Raw genomic sequence first — 24,943 nt, 5'->3', positions numbered from 1 at the left:
TAAAACAGTGACAATAGAGCACTAGAGTGAAAGAAAGCAACCAATATTAATGGCTTTCTCACTTCTACATTTCATTTTCATATCAACAAGCACTAAAATTACTAACATATCTGAAGAAAAAAAACACTACACATTGCACTTAAGGAAATTTAACAGATACAAACTTTAAATGAAGTTTTAAACTACACGAAATTTATAGAAAGAAAAAAAACTTTTGTACCCAAAAAATGAACTGCAAGCATAATACCCTTATATCACAAAAAAATCACTTAAAACAGTGACGATAGAATCACTGCCTTAAGTGATTATTAGAGACCAATACTGATGGCTTTCTCACTACTTATTGCATTTCATGTCAAACAAGCACTAAAAATACTAAAATACATATCTAAAAAACTAAACTACACATCACACATAAGGAACAATAACCGATACAAACTTTAAATGAAATTTTAAACAGCCTTCAACATGTTTAAGAAGAAAATTAATGCCTCCAAGAAATTCATAGAAAAACAAACTTTTGTACCCATAAAATGACAAACAAGCATAATACTCCTTATATCACAAAAAAATCACCTAAAACAGTGACAATAGATCACTGCCTTAAGTGATTAATAGAACTCAATACTGATGGCTTTCTCACTACTTCTTGCATTTCATGTCAAACAAGCACTAAAAATACTAAAATACATATCTAAAAAACTAAACTACACATCGCACATAAGGAACAATAACAGAAACAAACTTTAAATGAAGATTAAATTGCCATCAACATGTTTAAGAAGAAAATTAGTGCATCCAAAATTTTTTTATAGAAAAACAAACTTTTGTACCCATAAAATGACAAACAAGCATAATACTCCTTATATCACAAAAAAATCACTTAAAACAGTGACGATAGAATCACTGCCTTAAGTGATTATTAGAGACCAATACTGATGGCTTTCTCACTACTTATTGCATTTCATGTCAAACAAGCACTAAAAATACTAAAATACATATCTAAAAAACTAAACTACACATCACACATAAGGAACAATAACCGATACAAACTTTAAATGAAATTTTAAACAGCCTTCAACATGTTTAAGAAGAAAATTAATGCCTCCAAGAAATTCATAGAAAAACAAACTTTTGTACCCATAAAATGACAAACAAGCATAATACTCCTTATATCACAAAAAAATCACCTAAAACAGTGACAATAGATCACTGCCTTAAGTGATTAATAGAACTCAATACTGATGGCTTTCTCACTACTTATTGCATTTCATGTCAAACAAGCACTAAAAATACTAAAATACATATCTAAAAAACTAAACTACACATTGCACATAAGGAACAATAACAGAAACAAACTTTAAATGAAGTTTAAATTGCCATCAACATGTTTAAGAAGAAAATTAGTGCATCCAATTTTTTTTTATAGAAAAACAAACTTTTGTACCTATAAAATGACAAACAAGCATAATACTCCTTATATCACAAAAAAATCACTTAAAACAGTGACAATAGAATCACTGGGTCAAGAGATTAATAGAACTCAATACTGATGAATTTCTCACTACTTATTGCATTTCTGTCAAACAAGCACTAAAATTACTAACATATCTAAAAAAACAAAACTACACATTGCACATAAGGAACAATAATAGAAACAAATATAATGCATCCAAAAAAATTAGAAGAAAAAACAAACTTTTGTACCCATAAAATGAAAAACAACCATAATACTCCTTATATCACAAAAAAATCACTTAAAACAGTGACAATAGATCACTGCCTTAAGTGATTATTAGAGACCAATACTGATGGCTTTCTCGCCACTTATTGCATTTCATGTCAAACAAGCACTGAAAATACTAACATATCTTAAAAAACAAAACTACACATCCAAAAAATTTATAGAAAAAACAAACTTTTGTTCCCATAAAATGAAAAACAAGCATTATACTCCTTATATATATATATATAAAAAAAAAAGAATCACTTAAAACAGTGACAATAGAATCACTGTGTTAAGTGATTAATAGAACTCAATACTGATGGCTTTCTCACTACTTATTGCATGTATTGCATTTCAAACAATTACATTTTGTAATTACACATCAAAAGTTCTCATTGTACATAAGGAAATCTATAGGACACACAAAATCAATTTAGTTACTGTGAAAGTACTTTAATTTGTGGGTTTCAATTTTCGTGATTTGAGCAACATTTACATGTTCGTGGGTTTTAAAATTGTAGATTTTAGTTTTCCAAAAAAAAGAAAAAATCAAAATATTGAAGTTATTAGAAACAAACGTTAGAAATTGTCTAGATGAAAGGAAGCTTCAAAGTATAAATTGACCAATGTAAATTGTAAATCAAAGTGATCATACGTACTAATGAACTCGAAATAGAGACTGATTAAAGACCATCAAAGGTGTTTATTAGGCCATTTACATGTCACTTAAATTCATGGATAATGTCACCCATGAAAACCATGAAAATTGGTTTCTCACAAATAAAAGTACTTTCATAGTAAAACTATGCCTTCAACATAAAAATATTAATTAAATTTCAACAGTAGTCTTCTGCCAGTTAAAACAGTTTCTGGCTCTTGTAGAATATCTGTGATCATTGAAGGATCCACCAAAGCCAAATCTGTTTTGTCAGGCCACTGCTTTAGTTGACTATCCTTGGTATCTTTTAAAAAAGATACCACAGGTTCCCCATCAATAAGTTCAACAACCTGAAATAAATGGATATATAAATATTTATATAAACTTTGTTTGTTTAACAATCTATTGATCAATTAAACAAACTATCCAACAAAGTTCAAATGTAGTAGATGTAAGTAATTATAGGCAACCATACAACATTCAACATTGAGAAAACCCATACCTTATATTAAGCTATAAAATACCAAGAATCAGAGTACTTGCAGTTACTTCAAGACAATTACAAATGATAAACAGATTGGACCCCCCCCCCCTTTTACTCTAGGTTGGGAACCTCCCTATTTAAAATGGCTGGATCCACCACTGTGTTTGGTTATTTTCCAAAATAAAAAGGACATCTCTTAGATTTTCAAACCCTTTGAATTACGACTTGTGTTGTATTACATGGCATACACACTTTACGTGATATGTGTGTGGCATTTAAAGGCATTCCTTTAAAAAACTAAATTTAACATACCTGTCCAATAAAATATTGTTCTTTTGTACTCCCTCTGGCTTTAACAACAAACTTCACTCTCACAAAATCATTTTCCTTTGGCACCTTTAAAAAATGATCACATAATATTTAAAACAGTTTAATTTATGATGTCTTAGTTTCATATGCAATTATAATCAATGATAATATGTATAACTTCATATAATTTTCAATCTCAAAAATTAAAATCTTGCTACAGATATAGTTATCCAATAAAGTGTATCATAGATGAACACTATTTGACAAACCAGGACAATACTACTCTACAAGAAGAAGAAAACCAAAGTGAAACTTTGAATAAAAAAGATATTGCATGTATCATGACCACATAGTTACATGAATAACCAAAATATATATCTATTCATACAACAGGTCTCTTACATTTCTTGTACATGTTGTGTGCAGTTGTGCAGCTGGTATGGGTTGACTTTCATCCGTGGACTTGACTTGAGTAGCCTGGACTTCTGGGGCCAGGACTTCACTAGCCTGGACTTCAGGGGCCTGGACTTCAGAGGCCTGGACTTCAGGGGCCTGTACTTCGGTAGCCTGGACTTCAGGGGCCTGTACTTCAGGGGCCTGGACTGCAGAGGCCTGGATTTCAGGGGCCTGTACTTCAGGGGCCTGTACTTCAGGGGCCTGTACTTTGGTAGCATCGACTTCAGGGGCCTGTACTTCAGAGGCCTGGATTTCAGGGGCCTGGACTTCCGGGGCCTTGACTTCAGGGGCCTGCACTTCTTCTGAGTCATCCTAAAAGGGCAAATTTATAAATCTAATATTATCACTAGTTACAGTTTCTTATCTGATCATGAATAAAGTGGTAGCAAGCGGTCATTGATATGTATCTCTTTTCCCTTAAAGTCATCATCTATGCAATTTTGTTGCTTGACAAAATTCTTTAAACAGTTCAGAACCCAATGTCTTAACAAAAAAATGGTAGATATGACAGAAAAATCAATAAATACAAATCAATGTTCACCAATAAAAGAAATGAAACACTTACCATGTGCTGTTCAAAAACATCCCCTAATTCCCGGAAACTGATTGTGGTACCATCTTCCATTTCAATTTCCGAGGCACCATCAATTGGAAACAAATCGTTCAAGGTGGTATTACTTATCTGAAAAAAAACAAAGACTAACATCAATTCACTAAGTAAACAATCTTCATCAGCCTCAATTTGAATATTAAGCTACATTAGAAATGATGATGATGATGATGATGATGATGATGATGATGATGATGATGGTGATGATGATAAGCTGTTCAGTTGCAAATAACATGTAAATATGATCATATTAACCTTGCTATTCACTTGACACATGCTGAGATGATATTTGTAAATAGGCAGCTGAAAGGTAACAGGCCAAAGGAAGATATTTTACATTAATCATGCACATAATTATGACCTTAAGACTACTAGTCTTTGCTCTTAATTCTAAATGATGTGTAAATAGTTTAAAAATAGCAAATATCAATTTAAAACCCTTTGGTTTGACCTGGCCACATTCAAACTAATCATCAAGATAAAAAAAAATTACAGCTTTAAGATATATACTTTGGTGATGGTTTTTGCAAAATTTCAGAACACTAAATTTGCATTTGAAAATATTTTTTCAGGATTACCTTGTCAACAAAATAAATCAATTGCATTTAATATTTTGAATACTCAAAGTATCCGTGAGTAGTAAATATTATGGTAAATGTGGTTGTACCTAACGAAGGTAACTTAAAATTGTTTCATGCTTTGTTCATGTTGTTAGTAGTAACAAATCCATGCAAGTTAACAGGAGTAAGTATATAAAGTAAATTATTCATGCTTTGAACAATACAGAACAATGGTTTTCTTTTAAGAAATGGTGAGGCTTCATGCTTTAATTAAGTCGAATGCAACCCTCTGTTTAAATTTACAAGGCATGATGAAATGAAATGTTTTATCTTGCAATCGATGGAAACAGTTCATTTTTCAAAATAAACATTAAATTTAGATAAAAAAAAATCTACACAGAAAAAAAACTAGTTTTTTTTATAGTTGAGCTTGGATTACAGTTTCACAAGGAATGACATAGCTGAATTTTTTTTAAGTTACAAATAAGCAATGTAGCATTCTCCCAGGGTGCCATGGTGATATTTGACCATTTTAATAGTACAATGTTTTATATTGAAGTTTGTGCTGTCATTTTTTTTTTAATAATGGGGAGAATATTGTTCACAATGTTTAATTAAAAAATAACATGCAAGTAAGTATCAGTTGCCAGTGTTGGGAAGGTTAATTTAACAACTCAATATAAACATGTTAGAATTCAACTTGAAAATGAAGAATGTACATTTAAACTGTCATCATGGTCATTGCTGGTTCCTGCCTTGGGTACATTGTTCCTTTTAGTAAATAAAAATAAGTATGGGCAATGTTAAAATATGTTAAAAACAATATATATATATATGTTTGCGGCACAGACTGAGTCACTGTAAGATCTTTTATGCAATTATCATAAATAGTTTATGAGATACAGCACGACATGTGAAAACAAATCTCCTTTCCCCCCCCCCCCCAAAAAAACAATAACTCTAAAATAAAATCGAGAATCATCAAGGAATAGTATACAGTTGATCAGATTAATATAACTTAAAAGTGTGTAAAATTAAATGCAACAAGGTTTCCGAGATATTGCCCAACATGTGAACCCCCCTTTTTGTTTTACAACTTACTCAACAGCTCTTAAAATCACTGTTATATATACCTTTTGCGCTCATGGATGATAATTGGTATTTCATCACTTAGGTCCTTTTCTTCCTGTTGTTCAGGTGCATTAGCTTCAGTTCTGAAAGAGAAGTTTTAAACAATAAGTATTGGATACATCGGTTGCTACCAGAGGTTGTGATCAGTCTTTGTGAAAGCACTATTGACCAAAAAATATTTTTCAAATACATATTTGAGACCTTTTTCCTTTTTCAGCAAATACCAATTGAAATTTCTAAAGGTAAACAGGGAATCTAAGCAAAAGGTGTTGCTATGTACAGGAAGCAATCAATTAAAATGATACCTAATCTACACTAAAGGATGAACTTGGTGAGGTTAGGTACAAATTAAGAAATTAAAATTGATACTATTAGCTGTTAGAGCATCAATTTAGGATAAAGATAAACTAAAAATATTGATAGGTCATGGACCTCCTTGCCAAAATATTTGAGATTCAAAATATGGCGGGAAAAGGCTAACTCAGACTTTTACCTTATCATTGCATTGGTATTATTTGGGTCTCAAAACAAAAGAAAGAAAATCAAGAATCTTTTAAAATTTAGGTAAATGACCTTTCATGAGCTATTAAGTCTTATATGAAAAAAATAAATGAGGTGTTATGGGGCAAAGTGTTTTACATTGTATTGTATGGAACATCACCAAGGAGTCTGAACATTTGACACAAACTCTATTTTTTTTTAGAACTTGTGTATGATGATGACTCAACTTACGTTCTTCTTTGGGATGTCTTTCCTCTTCCCTTTCCTTTGGGTGCGCCTCTTCCTCTTCCTCTTCCCCGATTAGCCTTTTTTAACCTTTTGTTCACGGCACCATCTGATTGACTCTCAGAATCACTTGATATTCTGAAAAAAGGATATTGCAGTAAATGGTTAAACATGCTAAAGAATCATAGTGTAACACTTCAACATCTGCCTGGCATTTGAACCCAATACACTCCTAATCAAATGCAAGGTCTATGAGCAACTTGTTGCTTCACATATTAAAAAGTAAATAAGTTGATCTAAAAAATGTCACAGTTTATATATCAGGAGTGCACACCTGAAATGTCTCGTTTGTTCAACTTATCATTGATATTTTGTTGAAAGTCTGTAACATGAAGGTTTTTCCACAAGTATCAAATAAACTTAAGCCTGTAATTCAGTGGTTGTCGTCTCTTTGTGTGTTACATATTTGTTTTTCGTTCCTTTTTTTAATATAAATAGGGCCCTTAGTTTTCTCATTTGAATTGTTTTACATTGTCATATCAGGGACTTTTAAAGCTGACTATGTGGTATAGACTTTGCTAATTGTTGAAGACGGTAGGTACAGTGACATAGAGTTGTTAATGTCTGTCATTTTGCTCTCTTGTGGACAATTGTCTCATTTGCAATCATACCACATCTTCTTTTTTATAATTAATATTATCAATTTTCTTTATGATAAAGAGGTCCCAGGAACTTACTCTCTAAACTGTTGTCTCCCTCCTCCCCTCGCTCCTTTCCCTCTAGCCTTCTGGCTGAACAGTTCCCTCTTTCTGTAAATATTACAAAATAACATTAGCATATCACACTTCATACCAAGGTAGATAATATCAAACATTTACACACTGGTTCTAGAATATTAATGAAATTCAAGCTTCCGTTCAAAAAAGAATATGGGCGTTACATATTATTCATATACTTTGTATAAATTTACACATCCAATACTTGTGAAAGGACTCACCTTTTAATGTTGATGGTTTCTAAATCATTAATTTCCATTGAATTTATTCGTTTCTTTTGCAATTCACAGAGAGTCATGTTGCTCGATGTTGATTGTTGATTTCCTGTATCAATAAACCCAAATGAGTACTTGTTCGGTGTCAACTGTTCAATGTCTTTGTTGACTTCTTCTGTATTCGGAAAATATCCCTGCTCTGGAAAGGTATATTTTCTGCACTTGGAAATGTGTTTAGTAATAGGCAAGCCACTCTCAAATTTTTCACAAACGTCTCCAAAACCCACATATTTAAAACGGTTAGTTGATTTGTTTTTTATGATGAATAGACACTCAACTGGTTCTTTATTGTGAGTTTTTAATTTTCCCCCAATTCTTGTCAGCTCTTTTATGAGTCTTGTCTTTTTCATTCTTTCAGTTTTTATCAGTCTGTCTTCAGTCTGATATTTACAAAAGGTCCCAGGTTTGGGCTTTTTATAAGCCATAGCCTCTAATTTATGTCTCATCAGCATTTCACCAAACATCTCTGCCTCGTTCCCAGAGCTGCAGTTATGGTCTCCTTCTCCTTCTATCATTGTTGTGTGTCCTGAAATTTACCCAAACATTTTAACTATTTTAATGATGACTTTGTAACCTACTATTTTTTGCATGATTATTTTAATTGTTTCTACCCTCGGGGATTTAACATGTTTTATACATCATGAAAACATTGTACATAAACATTATCTTTTTGACAAACAGTGTATTTCTGTTTTAAGTTGCTAATTTTTAAGTTGCATGTCTGTTTTGAATTTTATATACCATTGTTTACTGTTGTTTGTCTTTTTTCTTCTTCATTTTTTGCCATGGTATTGTAAGTTTATTTTTCACTTATGAGTTTGGATGTCCCTTTGATGTCATTCACCTCTCTCTTGCATTTGCTGTACTCTTCTAATTGTATATGAACTGAACAGAGATATGTCTCACGTTTTATTATTTTGTGAATTTGCCCATGTTTCTGAACACGTTTAAACATGCAAAAAGTATAAATTAATAAACCAGATTGCAGTTGATATAAATTCACTTATTGTAAAGGCTGCAAAAATACAAGAACTGTATAGTACCTTTTATTCCAAAAAACAAAATGAAATAGAAGTAATAAAACCAAATGCACATCCTGAAAAGAACTGCAACACTTGTATTAAATTTACATGCTTAAATGATAATGAATATCAATATATTTACAAGCAAGGCTTTTTTGAATTTCTACCTCATTTTAAATTAAAGTTTGATAAATACAAATATCCAATTGCATTACTTAAATCAAATGTAATTTTGATTTTTATGAATTTGATTATTAATAAAATCTTGGATCTTAGAAAAAAACACCAAACTAACATCATGAACATTATTTTCCATTTAGAAAAAAAACAAACATTTTATTTATTTAAGTCCAAAGTATGGAATAAGAAATGTACACTGAAAAAAAGTTTAAGTGGGGCAATCCTTTTTTCAAATGTATATATATATATATTCATTATACATTTTACAGAAGACATACCTAATAGAAATGTCTAAAACCCGTACTCTGAGTCTGTCCACATTTTTTAACTTGACAATGGTATGGCGGACAATAAGTGTTAATATTACTGACAATACAACTGCCAATATTGGAAATATGACCATTAGTGCTGGAAGGACAATCTCATCCATGCCTTAGCTATTAAAAAAAGAAACATGCATAATATCAGTCATGCATTTATTTTGTATTTTTTATAGTATTTTAATGAGTTCACACAAGACACAAACAAAACATAAAATAGGGGGAGTACATGCTTGCATATTTAATAACAATAATCATGTTAATTTTTTTCATTGAATACCAAATTTCATGGGTACAGGAACACCATGTATTTTAATGATCAACAAATTACAAACTTTCTAAAGGATTTAGTGCAGACTTTTCCCCAAAAAATCAAATATTCATGACATGTACAACATGTACAATGTATAAACTTTTCAATCCATCAAAAGTAATACACCTGTTTCACAAACCATGCCTCTTTTGGGGAGACATATAAAATGATTTAATAGATATTTTGTTTCGTTTACAATACTGGTTCCCAGTTATGATCTTTAGGTTTTATCTCATTGAGAAATATTTTGGGAATGTAACCAGTATGTATATATACACATTTTCATAGGGAATTTTTAATTCTGATGGTCACCAAAAGTGAAAGGAGGGGTAGTACAGAATTAAAGTAAAGTTTAAACTCCCAGAAGTTGGGCTATTTTAATACTAAAAATATGCAGGACAGCACTGTTTTAACCTTTAAATAAAATGGTACTGCATAGTTTTTGATGTAAAGGAAGTTCCTACAGGGAATTTCAAGGGTTATACCTCTAATTATAGGAAACTAACAACAATGCTTTTTACCACATGAAGTACAGAAAACAGATCAAGTTGAATATGGGTTGCATGATGACTGTTACTGTTATATGGCATAAAGTTATGCCACTTTATAACAATCTATGCAATCAGGAGTATCAAATGTATCCCATTCCCCATTTTTTATGTTCACTAAGTATTATCTTTCACAAGCATATATTCATGCAGACAAGAGATAATTAATATCAATCTACACACAACATAACAGGAGTAATAAGTCGTGCATCGCATGCATTCAAATATTATGATGATGTACCTCATCAGCTTCTTCAGCAAGACCACTTCTTATGACATCTCTTAGCTCAGCTAAAAAGGACAAATACTCAGTCTTTTTCCCAGCTTTAACTTTCTTGAAGCATACTTCAAAGTAATCATGTATTTCGCCTTCTGGTAACATTTCCATACAATAACTTATCTCTTTTGCAATTTGGGCTTTCGTTTGATTGTTAATGTCTTCAAATTTGTCTCTCTCTTGAGGGGTAACTGGAATTGGGTAGCTCATATTAGGAATATCTATGTCGTCATTCAAGTACTGTGTCTTCAAAAGGTACACTCTTTTTGCTGATGCTCTTTCAATTAAATTAACCAAGTCAAAATCCAAAATATGTCCATCTATGGAAAAATGTTCATCTTTAGGTTCCCAAAGGTAGTTTTTCTCCCTAAGAATCAATCTAAAGGCATCTATTGCTGGATCTATGTCAAGACCTCTTAGAGATGCATCTGCTGGCAAAATACCTAACAGTGAATATAGGTTGACTTTTAAAGTCTGTAGTACAGTATTATTTCGGCAAATTTTTTGCCAAACAGCATCTGTTGGCACTCCTTTACTAATCCATTGCTTAAGTTGTTTGTTTTTCTCCTCTAACACAAAGTCTAAATCTTCACCAGTGGAGTTGTGACCAGAAGTTGTGATTGATGCAAATCTATCACTTTGCTGTTTAACTTCATCAGGCATTATTAAGTACTGTATGTGATCGTACATTTCAATTTGCTGATACTTTGGGTGGTTTCTGGCATGGAATATCTCTTTTGTCATGTATTTGGCACTGGCCATTAATGCTGCATTGTTTCGTCTTGTTCCAATGCGAAAGTTGATAATCCCCTGAGAAAATCTGCAGACTTGATCCATAATGTATCTTAGGTTTGGTATTTCCATGTAGGACTTATCTACGTACTTAAAAAAACCTTTACCAGTGTAGTTTTCTTTTGTCAACAAACAATGCCGTACATATGGCAAAACCAGTTCACGTAAAACAGATAGATGCATTGTGAGCAGAAGTTGCCAGCTCTTGTGGTGGTCTTTACAGTTCTTGGCATACAATTTAGCAGCATCTGATGTAAAGCTCATTTCTTCACACAACTTCTCCATAAATGGTAACCAATTCAATTCGAAGAAGCCTTTTACTAAGTTCATTTCAAAATGGCCACCACCAATGCGTAGATAAAACCAATTGAACTCATGGCAAAAGTTAAATTCTTCAGTATCTGAATGTTCCTGTTGAACATGACTTTCGTACAACTGTAAGCTTAAAAATGTTTTTCCACATCTACTGTGTTCTTGGTCTTCATATATACATACCACTGCTTCTTCTTTTAACTTTTTACAAATTAAATAAGGCACCCCATCACAGCACACATGGGTCCAATGTCTTGAGTTTCCACCATACTGATATATACCATTTTCTTGGCCAATTTGACGAAGAACTCTTGCAACAGTGTCAAAGGAATTTGGGTTGCAGAAGACTGGATCACTTAATATAAGTTCTTTCTTTCCCTTGTGTCCAGACTGAACATGCTCATATCTTTCATTATCTTTCACATCATTAGTTGATGTTATTTTAACCTCACCATCTATACCTATGTCAAATTCTAATTTTGTAAATGATTCTTCTTTTGTCTTTCGTCTTTCATTTCCCTGATTGTCATTCAGCTTTTCCTCTGTTCTTGCTTTCTTTATTCCCTCTTTTTCGTTGCACCTTTGGCAAATCCTTTTTTTCTTTGAGTTCAATGTTCCACAAATGCTACACTTAATAAAACTTTCTGTGATTTCTTTTTCTATGATATTTCGGTCAATATAATCTCTAAGATTTTCTTCTTCTTCTTCTTGTTCCTCAGCCACAACTCTCATTGCAACTTCTAAAAATAAGTACAACTGTTCATAATGAGCATCTATGTAACTTTTGTTTCGTTCTGATTTAGAGTCAATGATTGATTCAACAGTGGACTTCAAGACATCAGGATCAAACTCTGGGAAATTCAAGTAATCTTCTGTATCTTTTCTTATAATGTACGGGGGTTTTAGTTCCTTCATCTTTTGCAAATTTTCTTCAATTGCTACATATCCCTTATTGGTTATGATTGATATTTTTGCTTTATTTTTTGGTCTTATACCACTTTTATTACCAATAACTTGTTCATTATCAAAAACATTCATAACATCACAACCAGGAAGGACTGGTGCATCAGTACTTTGCTCCATCAACCATGACACAACAGTTTTGTAGCACCCAGCTGGCTTGGTTTTTCCAACAATATCAACTGCCTGTTTACTCCCAGTTAAAGAGTATATACATAAATTCTGTAAAAAGGCAAAAGGTGACACAAGTTTAGGTTCACATAATTTGTAGCTTTGTTCTACAGTAGTCATTACAATTAAGGTTTGATTATCGTCCATAGTTGATGAATTGCTTGGTAAACCACACATACCAAAGCAAAAATTCTTAACAACTGGGTTTCGATCTTGAAGCCAGTCATTTGATTTGAATTTTGCGACAGTGTCAAGATCTTTATACATCATGGCAAAGGACTGAGCATCTTTCTTAATTGATTTCCTTTGTTGAAGGCCTATAACATATGCAAACAAACTTATATCTGATGTGTCAAGCTCCAACATGAATTCTTTAACGATCGTTAATTTTTCATCCTCCGTTCTATTTTTAAATAAGGTACAAAACTGTTTTTTGACATAGGAAAAACAAGGTTTGCAATTAATCTGAACTTCTGAATGTTTACATTCTGTAGAATTATCCTTGGGTGCCTTCGAGGGTATCTCATCATCATCTTGTTCATTTTTCCACTCCTTGATTATCTTCTCGGGCTTCGGAATTTTTCTTTTTTTTGGACGTCCTCGTTTAGCTTCACCCTCAGAATCATTACTTAAGAGACAAATTTTACATTTGTCTGTGTGTTTGTCAAAAGAGAAAGGTATTAAGTCCGTTGTAAATTTTTTCTCCTCTTTACCTTTGGCCTGTCGCACTCTATATAAAACATTGGAGCATCGTTTGCAAATATATACTGGATGTATGTGGTCCAAATCAAAATTCAGGTCCATCCCATACATGTCGCCTAATTCTTCATTAAAATGATGTTTGTCATATTTGTATTTAAGATCTATTTCATGTCCACACAAGCGACAGAGCTTTTGTAATAATTCAGCATGCCTTTGCAACTCAGATGTATTCATTTTGGTCCTATTAATGAATAAAGTGTCCTTTAGTAATCAATAATAAAGTTGTTAAATAAGAGGTCTAAAATTAACACAAAATAAATGGGAAGTGTGTCCATGGAACAGATGATGCCCTGTTGGCATATAATGCAACAAAGGGACATAACTCGAGAACTGTCAAATTGATGCTACCATTTGTCTGAGTTTAGCGGTAATAAGCATTGTTTATCCATTTGGTTGAGACAAACTTAAGTTAGAGAACTGAAACAAACTTTGGGATGTATAAAAACACCTGGACGAGGTTAAAACTTTATGCCCCTACGCTACAGCTGGGGGATAAAATTTAAGGAATAATAAAAACTCATAAACTGAAATTGCTATGACAATAATCAAACACAAACATTTTATATACAGAAAATGAACAGTTGTAGAAACTAAAGATTCAAAGAATGATAAATAAGATTGTGTAGGTCAAAATTATAATTTGTAGTGGCAATTATGAAATATAATCATTCATTTAAAAAAAGTGTTGATCACTGGAATAAATAACACTAAAACACTCTACAGGGCATCTTTCATTGCATACAATTTTAAATAATGTTTATCACTGGTACTGAATGATTTTTAATCACAGCACAGAGTGATTTCATTCAATTAAATGTACATCACTTGCATAAATGATTTTAAATCACTTCACAGAGTGAATTAAAATGTGTGTTTATCTCAGATACCAGCAGGGCCTACTTGATTCTCCAACTCGGGTTGACTTCAGTTAAAAAATCAGTACTAATGTGCATGTGCCATCTGTTCCAAATCGAAGTCAAAGCTCTTCCATTGAGTTGACTATTATAAGGGAGGTGAAAAAATTGTTTCTCCTGTCAGAGCAATAAATAACAAGAATGCGTCCAAAGTACATGGATGCCCCACTTGCACTATAATTTTCCATGTTCAATAGACCATGAAATTGGGTAAAAAATCTAATGTGGCATTAAAATTAGAAAGTTCATATCAAAAGGAACTTGTGTACTAAGTTTCAAGTTGATTGGACTTCAGCTTCATCAAAAAATACCTTGACCAAAAACTTTAACCTGAGGCGGGACAGACGGACGAACGGACAGACCTGAAAATATAATGCCCCTCTTCTATCGTAGGTGGGGCATAAAAATACATTGATTCCCTGAAATTGAAACAAGAGTTATGTGCAAAATGATACAAGTGTTCGGTAAACAGGAAGTAACTTCAGTTAGTGAGTGATGATTCTGAAATCACATCATAGGGTATCATGTAGCTGATTTATTTAAACCCTAAATTTAAAAACAAAAATTCATAAATCCTTATCAAAATGTTCCTGGGATGGATGGAAAGACAGAGGTAAATCTATTTACTTTTTGTGGGGGGGTCGGCTGACTGACCTTAGAGGGACCAGCTCGAGCGGTTCCCTAGATAATCAACTAAATTTTTTATTATCATAAAAATATTCAACCCCCTCCACCTTTGGATCTACCAATGCAAACTGTTTATAGCAGAGAAAACCTACAAGACTATAGGATAAATAATAATGTAAATTACTTGTAAAAGCAAAAGTGATTTCAAATCACTGCACAGAGTGATTTACATTAAATAATATTAATCACATGTCGAATGATTTCAAATCACTTAAGTGATTTTCATTGTGGTCAGATCATGTTTTCTGACCCTATACTAGTATATGAAATTGTGCTATGCAATGAAAATTGTAACGTCAAAATACATTTCTTGTCAGGTTGGGAACAACCCCTAGATGAGGGATATATTTCAAGTGATAACAAATATATTTAACACTTTAAAGTGCAAATGAGCAATTATTTATATTACTAGAACACACCTGTGATATCACGGGTCCGTGACTGAATTAAAGTATATAACTATGCGTATGCCTTATTTTAGTATTGGTATTGCCATTTAATAACCATGATAAAGTCATGTCGATTAAAAGATGCAGTTTTCTCTGCTTTCAAAAAATTTCTGTTTGAACCCGTCGACCTTGAACCTATCAATTATTGGTAATATCAATAATTTGAAAACAAAAGGGACTGGAATGGAGTATTTTTTACTAATCAGTATACAGCAAAATTGTAAATACACAGTTTGGTGGTGCGCCTGTCAGATGCGGAATGTACAGATAAGGTAATAGGTAACAGGTGAATATAATATTTGTATAGGTGTCAGACTGGATCCGAAACATCTTAATTATTGGCAATTTTAATTACGCGGAAAACAAAGGGGCCTGGAGTGGTGCAATTTTTAATCAACTCCATTGTACTATATTAGTTATGAATAAAGTTGAATAATTGATTCATCGTTTTTACATGATGACGGCTGACAAATTAGATCTCGTCTTTTAGTATTAAAGATTTGAAGAAACTTTTCCCAAAGAACTATAAACATATCTTGAATTAAGTGGTCAAAACATGTCCAAGAATTTTGCAATATTTCTAGACTTGTATTAGTTATTACCAAAGCTTATTAGATATTAGCAGAAATATTGTTCTTTTAACTAAGGAATATATATATAAAAAAAATTAACTGACAATAAAGGTGAAAATTACTATTAGTTATTCACTCAGTCACTCATTTTTTTTTAGGGGGGGGGATGTTGTTGTTACTGATAAGACTACAGACCAGGCATGCCAGGAAAAATAGTAATGTAAATCACTTCTGAAAGTGATTTTAAATCACAGCACAGAGTGATTTATATTAAATAATATTAATCACTTGTATAAATGATTTCTAATCACTGATTAACATTGTGGTCAGATCGTATGTTTTCTTACCTCATATGAATTTGTACTATGCATGCTTTTTTCAATGAAAATTGAGATGTCAAACTACAAACATTTCTAATCCCATGTATATGAAGAAACTTTTCTCAAAGAACAGTATATCTACTTGCATTACCTGGTCAAAACATGTCCAAGAATTTTGTAATATTTCTTGACTTTTACCTTTTTTATAACAGGTATTTATTACTAAAAATAAGTTCACCCCTCTTTCAGAAAAGTTGTTTAAAATTATGATATGTTTTTCCTACTTAAAGAAAAAAGAAAAAAATATTGGTAGTAAAATGACCCTATGTCTGTGGAACAGTCCCTCATTTTGGGGGTGGGGGTGGGGGTTCACCAACCTGTTCAAAAATTGTTCTACTAATTAAGAAAACCAACAAGAGAATGGTCCAGGATAACAATAATGTAAATCACTTATAAAAGTGATTTCAAATCACTACTAAGAGTGATTTACATTCAATTATATTAATCACTTGTATAACTGATTTCAAATCACTGATTTCCATTATAGTCAGATCATATGATTTCTAACCTCATATGAAATTTTACTATGCATGCTTAATGTGTACATTTGTAATCAGTTTGGGCTAAATACATACATTTTTAATCAGGTTTGGAACACAGGGACTAAATTTAAGAATTTCACGCTAGGAGCCCAGACCAGATATGTCATAATTAGTTTCTATATGTTCAACTGAAATTTAAATCTAGGAGCCATGGGCGACTGGGCCCCCTTTAAGTTTGTCCCTGGCAATAACCCCTTAATGAGGGATATATTTTCAAGTGAAAACAAATATTTTTTTATAATAAAAACACTTTTTGGTGCAAATGAGCAAATATTAATGTAAAATGAAGAAACTTTTGTCAAAGAACTGTAAATGTATATCTATCTTTTATCATATGTTTAGTAGTAAATACAGTAGTTTTGCATATGTGATAAATAGCCTGCTGTTTAATCCATATCGCGCAACTTTGATGCGCACCCTTTATCACACCCCTACCCTTTATCGCATACCCTTTATCACACCCCTACTTTTTTTTTTCTTTACATAAAGTCTGTTTTAATTTTTTTTGCTCAAGAAAAAATTTCCTCAAATTTTTTTTTAATGATCATTGTTTGGTAATGTGACGTCACGAACGTCGTTTTCATATTATATGTGACGTTACGAACGTCATGTTTGTATAGTTTTTGGCAAACTAAATGCAACTAAAAAAATAAACAAAATATTTTTAAAACAACAGCACGCAAATTGTAAGGTAACCAAGGTGCTTCGGAGCAGTTCTTTTGAGGCCTTTGAAACAAGACAAAAGTAGAACTGAAGGTAACCCAGTGCTATGGATCAGAAAACAGTTCATATAATACTCTTCTGTTGAAACATATGATAAAGCGTATAATACATGGCAAAATCCGTATCACCCTCAACCAATATCATCCCTCGGGCCTAAAGGCCCTTGGGCTGATATTGATGTCTCGGGATGATACGACATATGATACTGATTTTGCCATGTATCATTCTCTATGTATCACCTGGTCAAAACATATTCAAGAATTTTGTAATATTTCTTGGACTTTTATCTTCTTTGTAATGTGTATTTAATACTTAAAATAAATTGACCCCTATTTTAGAAAAGTTGTTTGAAATTATGACAGGCTTTTTTTTTTTAACTTAACATAAAAAAAAAATTACAAGTTTTTCTGTATTACAACAGTAAAATGACCCCTTGTCTGTTGGACAGTCCCTCTTTTGGGGGGTGGGGGTGTTACCAACCTGTTAAAAAATTAAGAAAACCGAAAGGACTGCGGTCCAGGATAACAATAATATAAATCACTTATAAAAGTGATTTCAAATCACTACTAAGAGTGATTTAGTTCAATTATATTAATCACTTGTATAACTGATTTCCATTATAGTCAGATCATATGATTTCTAACCTCATATGAAATTTTACTATGCATGCTTTTCAATGAAAATTGTGATGTCAAAATGTGTACATTTGTAATCAGTTTGGGCAAAATACATACATTTTTAATCAGGTTTGGAACACAGGGACTAAATTTAAGAATTTCACGCTAGGAGCCCAGACCAGATATGTCATAATTAGTTTCTATATGTTCAACTGAAATTTAAATCTGGGAGCCATGGGCGACTGGGCCCCCTTAAAGTTTGTCCCTGGCAACAACCCCTTAATAAGGGATATATTTTCAAGTGATAACAAATATTTTTTTTGTAATAAAAACACTTTTTGGTGCAAATGAGCAAATATTTATATAAAATGAAGAAACTTTTGTCAAAGAACTGTTTAGACCAGAATAAAAATTGATGTAAATCACTTGTACAAATGATTGTTTATCACTGCACAGAGTGATTAATTTTTTTGCTATTATGGTACAAATGATCTTACTGCCAATGTTTAATAATTTAATATAACATGCATAAATCTGGAGGTTAGATTGTTATATCAATAAAAACCACATATATACAAAATGTATGAAATATGCATAATAATTGATAGACTATATAGAAGGAAGATGTGGTATGATTGCCAATGAGACAATTATCCACAAAAGACCGAAATGACACAAACATTAACAACTATAGGTCACCGTACAGCCTTCAACAATGAGCAATAACTAGTTTAGTGATATTGAACACCATACTAATTAAGTGTGGTCAGGTCATTATTACATGGTCAAAACATGTCCCAAGAATTTTGTTATATTTCTGGACTTGTATCCTCTTTATTAATAAAAATGGTGAGATATAAGTGGACCCCTCTTTTAGAAAAATTGTTTCAAATTATATATAAAGATATATTTTATTAATACATTCTTCACAGAAAGAAACCTGTTTAGACCAGAATAAAAATTGATGTAAATCACTTGTACAAATGATTGTTTATCACTGCACAGAGTGATTAATTTTTTTGCTATTATGGTACAAATGATCTTACTGCCAATGTTTAATAATTTAATATAACATGCATAAATCTGGAGGTTAGATTGTTATATCAATAAAAACCACATATACAAAATGTATGAAATATGCATAATAATTGATAGACTATATATAGAAGGAAGATGTGGTATGATTGCCAATGAGACAACTTCCCACAAAAGACCGAAATGACACAAACATTAACAACTATAGGTCACTGTACAGCCTTCAACAATGAGCAATAACTAGTTTAGCGATATTGAACACCATACTAATTAAGTGTGGTCAGGTCATTATTACATGGTCAAAACATGTCCCAAGAATTTTTTTATATTTCTGGACTTGTATCCCCTTTATTAATAACAATAGTGAGATATAAGTGGACCCCTCTTTTAGAAAAGTTGTTTCAAATTATATATAAAGATATATTTTATTAATACATTCTTCACAGAAAGAAACCTGTTTAGACCAGAATAAAAATTGATGTAAATCACTTGTACAAATGATTGTTTATCACTGCACAGAGTGATTAATTTTTTTGCTATTATGGTACAAATGATCTTACTGCCAATGTTTAATAATTTAATATAACATGCATAAATCTGGAGGTTAGATTGTTATATCAATAAAAAACACATATATACAAAATGTATGAAATATGCATAATAATTGATAGACTATATAGAAGGAAGATGTGGTATGATTGCCAATTGCAATGAGACAACTACCCACAAAAGACCGAAATGACACAAACATTAACAACTATAGGTCACTGTACAGCCTTCAACAATGAGCAATAACTAGTTTAGCGATATTGAACACCATACTAATTAAGTGAGGTCAGGTCATTATTACATGGTCAAAACATGTCCCAAGAATTTTGTTATATTTCTGGACTTGTATCCTCTTTATTAATAGAAATAGTGAGATATAAGTGGACCCCTCTTTTAGAAAAATTGTTTCAAATTATATATAAAGATATATTTTATTAATACATTTGTCACAGAAAGAAACCTGTTTAGACCAGAATAAAAATTGATGTAAATCACTTGTACAAATGATTGTTTATCACTGCACAGAGTGATTAATTTTTTTGCTATTATGGTACAAATGATCTTACTGCCAATGTTTAATAATTTAATATAGCATGCATAAATCTGGAAGTTAGATTGTTTTATCAATAAAAACCACATATACAAAATGTATGAAATATGCATAATAATTGATAGACTATATAGAAGGAAGATGTGGTATGATTGCCAATGAGACAACTATCCACAAAAGACCAAAATGACACAAACATTAACAACTTCAGGTCACCGTACAGCCTTCAACAATGAGCAATAACTAGTTCAGCGATATTGAACACCATACTAATGAAGTGTGGTCAGGTCTTAATTACATGGTCAAAACATGTCCCAAGAATTTTCTTATATTTCTGGACTTGTATCCTCTTTATTAATAAAAATAGTGAGATATAAGTGGACCCTATTTTAGAAAAATTGTTTCAAATTATATATGAAGATATATTTTATTAATACATTCTTCACAGAAAGAAAATTGTTTAGACCAGAATAAAAAATGATGTAAATCACTTGAACAAATGATTGTTAATCACTGCACAAAGTGATTTTTTTTTTTGCTATGATGGTACTAATGATCTTGCTGCCAATGTTTAATAATTTAATATAACATGCATAAATCTGGAGGTTAGATTGTTATATCAATAAAAACTACATATACAAAATGTATGAAATTTGCATAATAATTGATAGACTATATAAAAAAGAAGATGTGGTATGATACTATGATTGCCAAAGAGACAACTATCCACAAAAGACCAAAATGACACAAACATTAACAACTAAAGGTCACCGTACAGCCTTCAACATTGAGCAATAACTAGTTTAGCGATATTGAACACCATTCTAATTAAGTGTGGTCAGGTCATTATTACATGGTCAAAACATGTCCCAAGAATTTTGTTATATTTATGGACTTGTATCCTCTTTATTAATAAAAATAGTGAGATACAGTTGTATAAGTGGACCCCTCTGTTAGAAAAATTGTTTCAAATTATATATTTATTGATACATTCTTCACAAAGAAAACCGTTTAGACTAGAATAAAAAATGATGTACATGTAAATCACTTGTACAAATGATAATTAATCACTGCACAGAGTGATTAATTTTTCCTATGATGGTACAAATGATCTTACTGCCAATGTTTAATAAAACATGCATAAATCTGGAGATTAGACTGTTATATCAATTTAAACCACAAATACAAAATGTATGAAATATGCATTATAATTGATAGAACATTTAATGCTTACCTAATGCAGTAAGCCACTGTAACTGTAAGGTATAATCATGTAGTCTAAATTTGCAACCGTTATTTGTTTATTTTCCTGAAACACATAGTATATGATATGCACACTTTATACAACTGCATGTAATAAACTATTTTAAAAAATACACTTGGAAATAGATATGTAAATTATTTGTTTACAATCTATGGTAAAAAAATCATCTTGGCATTTTACATGTATTAGTTTAATAGTTGTTAGGAAGTTTGGTCTTAAAAATCTGCTTACTTAAGTCTGTATTTATCAAATAAATATTCAATATTTCCGTTTGCAGTGTGAAATTATTATAAAAAAAACACTTAATGATTTTATATATATTGATAATAATTTATAATATTGTGCCAAAAATTTCTGAAAAACATACACGGGGATATTGTTTGAAAGTTTTAAGTCATCCGGAGTTAACCCCCTTAAAGTTAATTACATTCATGAAAATCACTTGCTGGAATGATCTTTTATATCTGAATAAAAAATATCACGCATTGACGTGATTCCCAATCTTCAGAAAGGCCAACTTTCAAACCACGCGAGTACGTACATTTTCATCGAGAGTACGTATATTTTTCAACGTAAAAATGTAGTTTAAATATTGAAGTTTATCGGAAAAATAATCCCAGTTTCAGCAAAAATCTAGTAAAATCCCCAGACTATTTATATTTCGAAGCTATTTTTAGTCATTTTCAATCAATATTTGTAAACGTCTTACCTTGTCAATGTTTACAATCTTTTCCCTCCGAATCTTCTGAAAACCACGTGGTTGCCGCGTATTCTCGCGAGATTACAACGAGCTACGAATTGCGGGAAATTCAAATTTCAATTTTCTTTACCGATCGCTATGTTTCTATGCAAAAACAAAAAATCACGTAAAGGAGTGATTTAAAAAATCACTTGTACAAGTAACTCCCCTGACTGTTTAGTGGATCGAATCAGTCAATTAAATTATTTACCTTTGTTTCACTTTCATTGTTGACATTCTTTTCCTTTAAATAACCGTACACCGACTATGCATGCATCATTCTATCTCTTTCTACAGGTTAAATTGGAGTTCACATGAATACAGGCTTAATGAGGTCAAGTTATTCACTTGCAAGTGAATAATTTATTTTCAATTTTTATTAGCTTAATTTGACAAAATCGAACCATTTTAGCTGCTAAAAGTGAATTATTATTTCACTATTTCACTTTCTTTAATGATTGAATAAAAAAAATCATACTTTAGATTTTTTATATATCTCGTCGCTAGTGCACCTTTAAAAGATAATAAAGCTGGATTTTTTTATAACACACTTGTATATCTTAATCTAAAAATATCTAAACATTAGCTTGCCAATAGATATAGGAAGATGTGGTGTGAGTGCCAATGAGACAACTCTCCAGTCCATCCAAATAACAATTTAAACTAGAGGCTCTAAAGAGCCTGTGTCGCTCATCTTGGTTTATGTGAATATTAAACAAAGGACGCAGATGGATTCATGACAAATTGTTAAAAATTCACTATAAAGGACAATAACTTTTTAGGGGGTCAGTTGACCATTTTGGTCATGTTGACTTATTTTTAGGTCTTATTTTGATGAACATTATTGCAGTTTACAGTTTACCTCTATCTATAATAATATTTAAGATAATAACCAAAAACAGCAAAATTTCCTTAAAATTACCAATTCAGGGGCAGCAACGGGTTGTTTGATTCACCTGAAAATTTCAGGGCAGATAGATTTGCTCTAAATGCTTTGGTTTTTGAGTTATAAGCCAAAAACTGCATTTTACCCCTATGTTCTATTTTTAGCCATGGTGGCCATCTTGATTGATTGGCCGGGTCACGCCAAACATTTTTTTAAACTAAATACCCCAGAGATGATTTTGGCCAAGTTTGGATTAATTTGGCCCAGTAGTTTCAGAGGAGAAGGTTTTTGTAAAAGATTGCGAAGATTTACGAAAAATGGTTAAAAATTGACTAAAGAGGGCAATAACCACTAAAGAGGGCAACTGACCATTTTGTTCATGAAAGATTATTTGTAAATCTTACTTTGCTAAACATTATTGCTGATTACAGTTTACCTCTATCTATAATAATATTCAAGATAATAACCAAAAATAGCAAAATTTTCCTAAAATTAACAATTCAGGGGCAGCAACCCAACAACAGGTTGTGGGATTCATCTGAAAATTTCAAGGCAGATAGATCTTCACCTGATAAACAATTTAACCCCCACATCAGATTTGCTTTAAATTCTTAGGTTTTTGAGTTATAAGCCAAAACCTGCATTTTACCCCTATGTTCTATTTTAAGCCATGGTTGCCATCTTGGTTGGTTGGCCGGGTCACGCCACACATTTTTTAAATTAGATACACCAATGATGATTGTAGCCAAGTCTGGTTTAATTTGGCCCAGTTGTTTCAGAGGGGAAGATTTTTGTAAAAGATTACTAAGATTTACGACAAATGGTTAAAAATTGACTATAAAAGGCAATAACTCCTAAACGGGGCAACTGACCATTTTGGTCATATTGACTTATTTGTAAATCTTACTTTGCTGAACATTATTGCTGTTTACTGTTTATCTCTATCTATAATAATATTCAAGATAATAACCAAAAACAGCCAAATTTCCCTAAAATTAACAATTCAGGGGCAGCAACCCAACAACAGGTTGTCAGATTCATCTGAAAATTTCAGGGCAGATAGATCTTGACCTGATAAACACTTAAACCGCATGTCAGATTTGCTCTAAATTCTTTGGTTTTTGATTTATAAGCAAAAAACTGCATTTTACCCCTATGTTCTATTTTTAGCCATGGCGGCCATCTTGGTTGGTTGGCCGGGTCATGCCACACATTTTTTTAAACTAGATACACTAATGATGATTGTAGCTAAGTTTGGTTTAATTTGGCCCAGTTGTTTCAGAGGAGAAGATTTTTGTAAAAGATAACTAAGATTTACGAAAAATGGTTAAACATTGACTATAAAGGGCAATAACTCCTAAAGGGGGCAACTGACCATTTTGGTCATGTTGACTTATTTGTAAATCTTACTTTGCTGAACATTATTGCTGTTTACCGTTTATCTCTATCTATAATAATATTCAAGATAATAACCAAAAACAGCCAAATTTCCCTAAAATTAACAAGTCAGGGGCAGCAACCCAAGAACAGGTTGTCGGATTCATCTGAAAATTTCAGGGCAGATAGATCTTGACCTGATAAACAATTTATCCCCTGTCAGATTTGCTCTAAATTCTTTGGTTTTTGAGTTATTAGCCAAAAGCTGCATTTTACCCCTATGTTCTATTT

The 24,943-nt window shown here is 31.8% G+C and overlaps 1 protein-coding gene across 1 annotated transcript; it reads right to left on the bottom strand.

Annotated features, from left to right (window-relative positions):
- Positions 1-1,982: 1,982 nt before the first annotated feature.
- Positions 1,983-22,552, bottom strand: LOC134720880 (uncharacterized). The gene is made up of 12 exons (XM_063583432.1): positions 22,360-22,552; positions 21,621-21,695; positions 9,192-9,350; positions 7,658-8,237; positions 7,398-7,469; positions 6,667-6,798; positions 5,937-6,017; positions 5,523-5,574; positions 4,199-4,315; positions 3,580-3,945; positions 3,181-3,264; positions 1,983-2,734 (listed from the first exon to the last, which is right to left on the bottom strand). Exons 4-12 carry the CDS (start codon positions 8,224-8,226, stop codon positions 2,552-2,554), a joined length of 1,656 nt encoding a protein of 551 aa, XP_063439502.1. The 5' UTR covers positions 8,227-8,237; positions 9,192-9,350; positions 21,621-21,695; positions 22,360-22,552; the 3' UTR covers positions 1,983-2,551.
- Positions 22,553-24,943: the final 2,391 nt, after the last annotated feature.

Source organism: Mytilus trossulus, chromosome 1 (genome assembly GCF_036588685.1).
Source record: "Mytilus trossulus isolate FHL-02 chromosome 1, PNRI_Mtr1.1.1.hap1, whole genome shotgun sequence".
Classification (NCBI taxonomy): Eukaryota; Metazoa; Mollusca; class Bivalvia; order Mytilida; family Mytilidae; genus Mytilus; species Mytilus trossulus.
The sequence above is the reverse complement of the archived record's forward strand: the minus strand, read 5'-3'. Positions and strand labels throughout refer to the sequence as shown.

What these genes read in the sequence shown, in the direction of transcription:
- LOC134720880 (XM_063583432.1), bottom strand. Translation starts at nt 8,226, where the DNA reads ATGATAGAAGGAGAAGGAGACCATAACTGCAGCTCTGGGAACGAGGCA. An exon ending in GAAACCATCAACATTAAAAG is followed by an intron (nt 7,470 to 7,657) that starts GTGAGTCCTTTC and finishes TAATATTTACAG; the next exon opens with AAAGAGGGAACTGTTCAGCC. An exon ending in ACCATGATGACAGTTTAAAT is followed by an intron (nt 4,316 to 5,522) that starts GTACATTCTTCA and finishes GTTTTTTTTCAG; the next exon opens with ATAAGTAATACCACCTTGAA.